The 10530-nt window shown below is 62.2% G+C and overlaps 1 protein-coding gene across 1 annotated transcript; it reads left to right on the forward strand.

Moving 5' to 3' along the window:
* Nucleotides 1-762: 762 nt before the first annotated feature.
* LHX5 (LIM homeobox 5) lies at nucleotides 763-9286 on the forward strand. The gene is made up of 5 exons (XM_004429950.3): nucleotides 763-963; nucleotides 2994-3217; nucleotides 3909-4186; nucleotides 4866-5031; nucleotides 8919-9286. The coding sequence occupies exons 1-5, from the start codon at nucleotides 791-793 to the stop codon at nucleotides 9284-9286; spliced, it is 1209 nt and encodes a 402-aa protein (XP_004430007.1). The 5' UTR covers nucleotides 763-790.
* The last annotated feature ends 1244 nt before the right edge of the window (nucleotides 9287-10530 follow it).

Here is a 10530-nt window from a genome sequence, read left to right on the forward strand (position 1 = left end):
GGCCTGGAGAAGAGCAGGCGGACATAGAGAGCGCCGCGGACCTCGGGCAACTTCTGCAAGTTCCGGGGATGGCTAGGGGAGCAGGGGTCCCTCCCCCCACTAGGCCCTGGAATCCTGGCCCCCAAATATTTGTGAGGAGAGGAAGAGAGAGGCAGTTTTGAGATCGCGCGACCCCAGCCCCCAGCCCCAAACTGGAAGGTAAATACTTACTTAGCCTCCGAACCAGGTACAAGCTAATACTCAACAATACCGATGCCTTGTTTTTTTTGCTCTGTCCGGACCGCAACGCTGTAGCCAATTTAGATATGCTATAAATTTAAGAGGTTGCCATGGCCACCGCGCGCCCATTGGCCGCCGGGCCCCCTACGCGCCGCGCCACGTCACCAAATCTGAATAAGGATGCGCGAATTAGGCGGCGGCCAGACAAAGATGAGGATCGGGACCGCTTGAAAGTGGGGGAAAGTGCCGGCGCCTCCGCCACCGGGGAAAGCCGCTCGGCAGCGCCGAGGCCGGCAGCCACCCAAGACACCTGGGGAAGCCTGGAACAAGCACTGGGGCGCGCGGCCCGGGGCATGAGGCTGTGAACGCCACCACTCCCCACCCCACCCCAGGCAGCCCAGCGCCAGGCCGGCGATCACCCAAGGACTTGACCGGCTGAGTCTTGGTCCGGACCGGACTCGCCCAGCGGCGGCCGAGATAAGAGGCGGAGCGCAGCGGCGGGGCCGGGGGGCCCGAGGGCCGGGGGCCCAAAGGGAGGGCAAGGCGGCCCGAGCCGCCGGGGCGCGGGGCTATGATGGTGCACTGTGCCGGTTGCGAGCGGCCCATCCTCGACCGCTTTCTGCTGAACGTGCTGGACCGCGCGTGGCACATCAAATGCGTTCAGTGCTGCGAATGCAAGGCCAACCTCTCCGAGAAGTGCTTCTCACGCGAGGGCAAGCTCTACTGCAAAAATGACTTCTTCAGGTAAGAGGCCGCGCCGCCCTGCTGCCTGCGCGCCTGCCCGCGCGCGCTCCGTGCGGGCGCCGGGGAAAGGGAGACCGCGGAACCCATCCCAGCCTCCCCGGCTCACAGGCTTAAATAGGGAGGGAGGCAGCCCACTGCTCTCCTGCCGTCCTCAGTCCAGGAAAGGGCCGGAGCGCGGGCGGGGTAAGAAGGACGCGGCTTCGCTGCCTCTCCTTCGCTCCTCCAGGCCGGCTTGGAGAGGCGCTGGGGCAGAGGAAGGGAGCCCTGACAAACTTGCTCCCACCGCTATCTGCCTCTTCCTGGCGGCTGCGGCCCCAGCGCGGAAGCTTCGAGCCCAGTTCGGAGAGAGGAAGGATTTTGCCGAAGTTAGGGACGGCAGGCGGCCTCTCCCACCAGGCAGAGTGCCTGAGCCCAGAGCCTGCCCTCCCGGCAGGCCGGGCCCCAGAGCCCTCCTGGACAAACAGAAACTTTCAGCTCCGGGGGAGGCTGAGGCAGGAAGGTCTCCTCTGATGATGGGGGAGGGAACCTTCTCCTCCTCGCCCCCGGAACTCCTTAGACATTTTCTCCCAGGTTGAAAAGTACAAACGAATTCGACGCTGAGAGTCAGGACCTCGGGGTCTAGCGTGGGCTGGGTCACCAACCCCCCGTGGGCAATCAGGCGGGCACGGGCAGAGCGCTTCTCTGGACCTCAGTTTCCCCAGCTGGGAAATGCCAAGGGAGGCCTGGAAGGCTGCGGGGTTTTCCGCAGCTCACCCCTGCCCGCTTCCGCCGGGGGCCCAGAGCCGGCTTTGTGAGTGCGAATTCCGGGCGCCAAGGGAAGGGGGGCGTGATTAACGCCGCGGAGAAAGGCTGCTTGCGGCCCCAGTGGCTCGGCACTAGGGGATTTGAATAGGAGAAAATGTCAGCCTCGCCTTTACACGTGTAAACGCCCCGGCCCCGGAGGCCCTAGGCCCCTAATGTGGCGGTGCTTGCAAAGCGCCTAATGATTTTTGATAAGGTGCATATGGCCAATTACGCCGCCGGATAAGGCCAAAAGTGACTTATGGCTTCTAATGCCCACACTACATCAATGTCACCCAAATTCGCCCTGTTTAGAGACACGGGTGTGAGTAGATATGGGGCCCCCAAGTCCGGAGCCCTCGCCCTCCCCCCAGCTACACTTCACCCCTCCCAGTGCAGGTCTGCATCACCCATTCTGGAGGAGGCCGCCTTCTCTCAGCACTCAAGGAAGAAAGAAAAGGATTTAGACCAGGAACTCAGGAAAAGGGGATTTGAGAGACCCCGTGTTATGGCCATGCAGGTTTAGGATTGCCTTCCCAGCCCATTCTCACTGCCTGCTAGGACCGGAGATTTTGGGGGGCTGGAGACTCAGTCCCAGCTTTCCAGAGTCCACTGTTCTGAGGCCCTGTTGTCCACAGGCTCCTGACTAGCTGCAGCGGGTCCCAGAGTGGGGACTGGAAAGCCTCCAGTGCTGGTGGCACTTGGAATCAGCAAAGGTTCCCTCCTTCCTGCTCAGGTCCAGCTCAGGAGAAGGGCTCCCCGCCCCATTGCCAGGACCCGCCAGCCAGCCCAGTTGGCCCTACCTGGGCCCCAGCAGACTGGAAAGGATCCAGGAGGCAAAGCCAAGAAGTGGTCCAAACCCGGCCTGCCTGGCTTAAAATACTTCACGACCTCTAGAGCTGAGTTTGCCTGGAGCAGCCCAGGCGGATCTGGCAGGGATGTAGGGGGGACATCTTGGGGTGCTCTGGGCCCTCTGCTTGGCTGAAGGCTGTGCCCATTGCTGGAAGCCCAGTGGAGACAGAATAAACCTGAGCGAGGCAGGACAGTCCCAGTCCAAGAACAGCCCAGGACATTTGTCTCGCCTCTTGCGCTCTGGCCAGAGAGGACAGGATGAGGGTCTCATTGGACAGATGTGGAAATGGAGGCTTCTCAGAAGCTAGGATGGGTAGGAAGAGGTCAGGAGCTCGAGAGGGAGGGACGCCCAGCTGCCCCGAGGTGACAGGAGGTGACAGGCCCTGTTGTGTCTGCAGGCGCTTTGGCACCAAGTGTGCGGGCTGTGCGCAGGGCATCTCGCCCAGCGACCTGGTGCGCAAGGCCCGCAGCAAAGTCTTCCACCTCAACTGCTTTACGTGCATGGTGTGCAACAAACAGCTATCCACGGGTGAGGAGCTCTATGTCATCGACGAGAACAAGTTCGTGTGCAAGGACGACTACCTGAGCTCGTCCAGCCTCAAGGAGGGCAGCCTCAACTCAGGTACGAGGCCCCTGCCCCTCCCCAGCCCGGGGCCCTGGTGCCCTCCCGCCGCGCCCAGCCCGGCCCTCTCTACCTTGCCCTGTGTGTGCGTTCAGAGCCCAGCTAAGAGCTCTCCACTCCCCCTCACCCACCAGGCAGTTCTAGAGGGAAATGGAGGGGCTGGGGGAGAGCGTCAGCGTTTGGAGCCGGTGCTACAGGATGCCGGGACGCCAGCTCTTCCCTGCCCTCCTCAAAGTCAGGAGCCTTTTCCAAGTTGCCCCTCTTCTCTAATTCGGAACCGCGGAATTCCCCTTTCCGCCCCTTTTCAGCTCCTGGGAATCTCTAGCTGCGCTGGGAGGACCGTAATTGGGGTCTGGAGGGAAGACAGAAGGGAGAGGAAGATCTGAGGCCCAGCGGGCATCTGTCCCCTCCTCCCGTCCCCTCTCCCAGAAGGCCGGGCTCTCCAGAGGGCGTGCCTCGCCCTTACCCAGGCCATAGCTGGAAAGTGCTGACAAGGGCCCCTCCAAAGGCCCAGCCCCGCCTGGAGGGAGTGGGCGGGCGCCGGGCCCCTGAGGGAGGGGCTGTCGCGGGGTTTGGGGAGAACCCGGCGCGTCTGGCGGTGGCCTGGGCCGCCGGGAACCCGCTACCCGATTGGAGAGGCCGCGGGCCGCCGCTGACGCTGCTGTCCCCTTCCCGCTCCGTCCGCCCTCAGTGTCATCCTGTACGGACCGCAGTTTGTCCCCGGACCTCCAGGACCCACTCCAGGACGACCCCAAGGAGACAGACAACTCGACGTCTTCGGACAAGGAGACGGCCAACAACGAGAACGAGGAGCAGAACTCGGGCACGAAACGGCGCGGCCCGCGCACCACCATCAAAGCCAAGCAGCTGGAGACGCTCAAGGCCGCCTTTGCCGCCACGCCCAAGCCCACACGCCACATCCGCGAGCAGCTGGCGCAGGAGACCGGCCTCAACATGCGCGTGATCCAGGTGCGGCCCGCGGGGTCGCCCTTCTCCGGTCCCGCTGCGCCAGGGAGCCTCCCACCAGCCTCCCCGGCTGAGAGCGCGCCGACTTCGGGTCCGCCGAGGGGCAGACTGTGAGCCCGAGGTCAGGGCCAGCTGGGCAAACTCGTTGCCAAAAAAGTCAGCCTAGCCTTGCTGCCCTCCCAGAGGTGTGATCTTGAGCGGGTCACTTCGCGTCTCTGAATTCCTCCCCCGCCCCGTTCAAGGAGGGTTTTAAGCCTCGCTCGGGTACGGGATCCCTCCCTTCCTTCCATCTTCCGAGCGGAGAAAGGGTTGATGGTCTTCACATGCCCCCTCCCTGCGCCCTGCGCGGGCAGACCAACGGTCAGAGCCCGGCTGGGGAGCCGAGGGGCCGAGAAGAGAGCCCTGCCGGGCGGGAGGCCTTTATAAAGCCGTCAGGCCGCGGGCGGGCAGAGGACCAGGAAGCCCAAGTCTTTATGAGTCGCCCCACGGGTCCGCGAAATCCTTCACCCTTGGCTGGTTCACCGAGGCCCCTCTCCACCCCTCCGGCCTAATCCGGCCCGGCCTCCGCCTCTGGGCAGCCTTGGTGCGCAGGAGGCGCTAGGACCCAGCGGGCACGGCCCGGGCGGACAGAGGAAGGGAGGGCACCCCCGAACCGAGCTCACAGCCCGCTCCTCTGTCCCAGGTGTGGTTCCAGAACCGACGGTCCAAAGAACGCCGGATGAAACAGCTGAGCGCACTGGGCGCCCGGAGACACGCCTTCTTCCGGAGTCCGCGGCGTATGCGTCCGCTGGGCGGCCGCTTGGACGAGTCTGAGATGTTGGGGTCCACTCCGTATACCTACTACGGAGGTAAGGGACCCCGTGGGACCCGCTACCCTACACCCAGGCCCGCGCCTTTCTGGGGGCTGAGGGCGCGGGGCCGGATCCCCGCCCTCTTGGCCGCCCAGGGGCCGGATCCCTCCCTTTCTGCTCATGCAGGAGTTACACAAGCATGGACACACCTTAGACACACATAACACACGCACACACACACACAAATACCTCTTGGACGCGAAACCAGACACATGAGTTCACTCACCCGTATGGTGATACACACAAACACACACACTTACCCACGCAGGACACATGGGCGCACTCCCACACACACACTGGAGTTCAGAGACCTGGGACGCAAATCTAGACACATGGTCACACACAACCACACACTGGTATAGTCCAGTACCCAGATACACTCACTGACAAACACACCCAGAGAGATCCATGGGCTCACACCCTTCCACGCACCATACCAAATCGGGGACTTGCAAATCCACACACACCCTGCCCCAAGCAGACACACAGCCTTGCTGCTGCCCTTGCTGGTGGCCTGGTGCACTTGGCACCAGCGGGAACGCTGGCACTGGAGGGCAGCGCCGGCGTAGGGATGGAGGGGTCAAGATTCATCCGGGGCTGCCTGCTCACTAGCTTCCAAGTCAGCAATGCCTGTTCTACACGCAACTGTGCGCACGGTGCCTTTTCACCCAGCAGTTGCTCTGGGCAGGATTTCTGCCCACACTCCAGCGCCAAGCACACCAGGGTTCCTCCCAGCTGGGGGGCAAGGATTGGGCCAAGCCAGTTACCCACTCCCGGTCTTTCAGGCTGCAGGGGGTGAGGAGCTGGAGTTTGCAAAGAACAATTCCGAGGCTGGGTTACCAGGTTCAGGCACGGGTGAACTCTCCTCTTGGTCAACGGGTCTCTTCCTCCTTCCCTCCTCTTCTTCTCCTTTCCTTCTCCACCCCCCACCCCTTCCTTCCCACTTGTTTGGCCCCCCATCCCACCTCGCCGTCCTGGTTTTTTGAGCGCCTCGGTACTCTGGGGCGCTGAAGCACTCACTCACTATCCTACCCTTCCCAGACCTGTGTAGGCTCCAGGAAGGCACCTCCCCTTTCTGTTCCTGAGCCTCTGAATTTAGGGAGCCCACAGGAGTGCCTATACTTAAAGGAATCTCTGCTCTGAGTTGCTCAGCGCCTGGGCCTGTGGAGTGGGCTAGTAGCCCAATTAGAGGAGAGGAGACTTTTCTTAGAAAAGTGGGTTTGATGGCAATGCCCAGGGCGAGGGCCAGGCGCCGGGTGCCCAGGCAAATCCAGGAAGGAAGATACCGGCTTCTCCCATACATCCGCAGGCCTAGGAGGTTAGACCTTCAGGTTGTGGACAAAATGCGCGGCTGTGCCTTTGGGGGAGAGACTCCGCCATGGCAGGGCCCAGGTTGGGGGGCTGCAGACGCCCAGGACAGCCCGGGTGGTGGATGTGTCTTGGGGTCTCCACTCACGGACTCTCTCCACCTATCTCTGCCTCCTTCCGCGCAAAATCTCGGCCCGGCGCGGGGAGATGGTGGGGCGATACCAGTCCGGAATTTCTCCCCGCCTGGGTAATTAAGCAAGGTTTCCCTGAGCCCGCACCAATCCTGCCGCCTCCTCTACCCGCGCGTCTGCTGGCTGGGATGGGGGCCTGAACACGCGGGCCCCTCTTTCCCTGGAATGAGGGGGCCAGGACCCCCCAGCCCCAGCGAGGCAGCCCCGCCTAATCCGCGCTGGGAGATCCCGGCGGCGGCGGCCGGCAGCGGGCGAGAAAGGGGCCGGGCGGCGGGGCCGGCGGCTCCCCGTGGGAGCGCGGACAAAGCCCCAGCTGCGGCTTTTGTGCCCTTTTCAGACGGCGTTTGTTCCAATTACCTCCGGCCCGGCCGCCATATGGGCGGAGGCGGCGCGCTCCGCGCGGGGGCCGCGGCCTTCGTTGGCTTGCCGGCTCGCTGTGGGCCGCGGCCGTCCCCCATCCCCGTCCCTTAGGGGTCCCAAATTCGCCGCTTCCAACCTTTCCCTGCACTTTCGGGGAGAGTGGAATGAGCGGTTTTTAAAAAGTAATTGGCGACCGTTTTAGCTGTTGCCTAAACCGTCTCCAAGCTGCGCCTCCAGACACCCTCCATTTGGACTGGTTTCAGCGTTTGGAGAGGGAATGGGGTGGCAGGGGGCGTCCAGAACTCGCCCCTGTGAGTGAGACCCCAAGACTGAGCAGAGAGCGTGGATTCACAGAGGAGACCCCGGCTTTCTGGCGCTCTGGTTTTCCCGCCGTACAAAGCGGGTCATTGTCACCCGTGCAGGCTACAAGGTGCTCCTTTCGTGGACACCCCAATCTTTCAGGAGTCTACCTGGGGGGGCGGGGAGCAGGCTGTCCGGAAAGACCTGGGAGAGGGGTCTATGCGAGGAGGTCAGAGGGTTGATGCAGAAACAATTTGTTGAGAATGGGCGGGCGTGCAACCCGGAGTCCGTGCGCCCCCTGATTTTGTGGGCAAAATGCGCATTTGTGCATTTTATTGGAGAGAGAGTCCATAGCTATTACCTGATCCTCCAAAGGGCTCAATGTCCCCAAATGTTTCACAACCTGAATGTCCTGACAAACCCACTGTGGGGGAGCCTGGAGGACCGAGCCTTTACCCCCAGGCTCCCATGGAATTCTGGACGTGACCGGGCGAGTGCTCGCGTCCCCCCCCCCCCCCCCCCCCCCCCCGTCTCAAGTTGCTGGGCCCAGCTTTCCCCGTTCCAGGCCAGGCGAGGCCAGGGCAAGCAGTCGGACCCCCGCATTTACCCGGACGGACCCAGGGCTGCACTTAGCGAGGAAAAGGGCCTCGCCACGTCGGCGTGGTGCAGGGGGCGAAGGAGAGAGCGCTGAGGCCGCCTTGCGCGGCCTGCGCCCAGGTTTCCGCGCCCCCTGCCAAGCTCGCCAGCCCCTCCGCGCTCGGCCGCTGCTGGGTGCCGGCTTCTCCCCGGCGGGGTCGCCGCTCGGTCTCAACCATTTCGCGCTCTGGTCTACGTTCGGCCCAGCATCCCCGCCCTACTCCCCTCCCCGACTTCTCAGCCTCCAGGTCTCTGGCTGTCTCTCCAACTCATCTCGCCGGTCTCTGGGCGCATCTCTCTCTCCTGACCTTCCATCTCCTTCCTGGGTCTCTCACGGGTTTTCCACGCGTGTCACTAACCACAGCCGCCTCATCTCTTTCTCTTTGCACCTCCTAGACTATCTCTGTCTTTCTCGACCTCCGATCTCTCCGAGTCTCCGTCTCTGCCGTGGGTTCGGTGTCTCTTTTCCTGTCTTTCCTCGGGTCTCTCTGAGTGTAGGGCTCCCTGCTGCGTCTCCTCTCTGCTCCCCTGTCACTGTTCTCTGCCCATCTCTCATTGTCCCTGTATCTCGCTGTGTCCGTGTCGCCCCCTCTCTGTGTATCTCTCACCAACTCCAAGACACTGGAATCGTTCACTGTCTCTGTGTCTCGGCCATCACTGTCTCTCTCCATCTCTGTCAAGGAATCTCTGACAGGGAAGTCACGGCGTCTTTCTGTCTGTGTTCCTCACTTTGTCTCTCTCTCAACTCCTCTCTGTGTCTCGCACAGTCTGAGTCTCTCCCCTTTCCGTTATCTCTCATTGTCTCTCTCTCTCTCCAGCAAGACCCCTGGGTCTGTGTCCTCCGCCGCCTCGGGCCTCCCTCTCCCTTGGTCTTCGCAGGCCTCTCGGCGGGTCTCTTCCTAATCTCGAGTCAGTGTCGCGCTGTCCCCCATTCCCGCCCTCTCCCGCCGGCCCGGGTCTCTGCGCCCCGACCACGTCCACACGTTTCCGGCCTTGGTCTCCCCGGGGCCCCTCCCCCGGGTCCCGCGGGTCCCTCCCCGACCCGCCGTCTCTCATCTCTGCTGTCTCCCTCCCCGCCCCCTCCCGCAGACTACCAAGGCGACTACTACGCGCCCGGAGGCAACTATGACTTCTTCGCGCACGGCCCGCCGTCGCAGGCGCAGTCCCCAGCTGACTCGAGCTTCCTGGCGGCCTCGGGGCCCGGCTCGACGCCGCTGGGCGCGCTGGAGCCGCCGCTCGCCGGCCCGCACGCCGCCGACAACCCCCGGTTCACCGACATGATCTCGCACCCGGACACGCCGAGCCCCGAGCCGGGGCTGCCGGGCGCGCTGCACCCCATGCCCGGCGAGGTGTTCAGCGGCGGGCCCAGCCCGCCCTTCCCCATGAGCGGCACCAGCGGCTACAGCGGACCCCTGTCGCACCCCAACCCCGAGCTCAACGAGACCGCCGTGTGGTAAGGCCGCCGGGCCGGGCCAGCCCCCGCGCTCGGCCCCCCGAGCCCCCCGGCGGCCCCCCGGACGCCGCCTCTCGAAACCAAAACGCCCGACGCGGACGCGGCCTGGCTCTCCCTCAGGGGTTCTCTCTCGGGTCCGCACTCAACCGGCAGCTGCTCCGCGGCTGGGCGCAGAGGGGCACCGACCCCCATCTCCACCCCGCGGGCTCTCCGGGACCCCCGGCCCGCTGCCAGCGCTCTCCCTGCAGCCGCGAGCAATTTCTTGGGACCAAAGTCAATACTTCGGAGGGTCAAGAGATTTCAAGCACGCTCTAGATTTCCCCCGACCCCCACCCACCCGCCACCTCTTTGGACCAAGAGAGGGTTGAGGCCAAGGGGCGGAGAAGATGTTCCCCCCTCTCTGCAATCAGAGTGGCATTTTGTAATCTTATTTCTCACTCTGCTTTCCCCGTCTTTAAAAAGAGATGATAAGAAAAATAGAGATTGAAAGGAGAGAGAGGAAAGGGAGCAAAATGAGGAGGAGAGAAGATGGAGAGAGAGCGAGAGAGAAACGCGCTGGAGTGGGGGGTGTCTGGGAGGAAGACAGAGCCGCCTGCACGTTGGCGCCCCCTGGTGGCCAATCCTGAGGATCAAGGTCAGCTTTTCCAGGAAGGGGGCCGGTCTGGACCTCGCCGACCCGGGGCCAGATCTCCCCCTCCTCCCTTCCGACGACATTTATTTTGAGTCCGGGGTTCCAGGCCAGACTGGAACACTCGCCCACCCTGTTCCCCCCTGGGCGAGACGCCAAGATTTCTGGGCTCCGGCCCACAGACCACCCTCCTTGCCCGGGGCCTGGAGGCTGGGCCGTCAGGATGTACAGCATTATACTTTTTTGGAAGTTGAACGCTTCTAGTTTCCTTATTTTGTATAAAGAAGAAACAAATAAAGTATGTTTTTGTGTTTACTGTTTATTTATTGTACTCTAGTTATCTGGGGTTGGACATTTTTATATTTTTAAGAGGAGGGTGGGCAGAGTGAGGGAGGAGAGGCAGAAAGAGGTTTACCTAAAAAAAACAAAAAACAAAAAATCAACTTTTATAAAAAGAAAGATTAATAAAAAAAAAATTCTTTTTTCCCTCAGTGCTGTGTGGTTTTCTTCTTCTTCTTCGTTTTTTTTTTTTTTTTGGTCCCTGAGTCACTCAGAGTAAATGGAACTATTCTTTTCTCTGGTTCTTGTCTCGTACATAAAACAGACTTGATGGGTACAGA

Source organism: Ceratotherium simum, chromosome 35 (assembly GCF_057802395.1).
Source record: "Ceratotherium simum simum isolate JZ-2026a chromosome 35, ASM5780239v1, whole genome shotgun sequence".
NCBI lineage: Eukaryota > Metazoa > Chordata > Mammalia > Perissodactyla > Rhinocerotidae > Ceratotherium > Ceratotherium simum.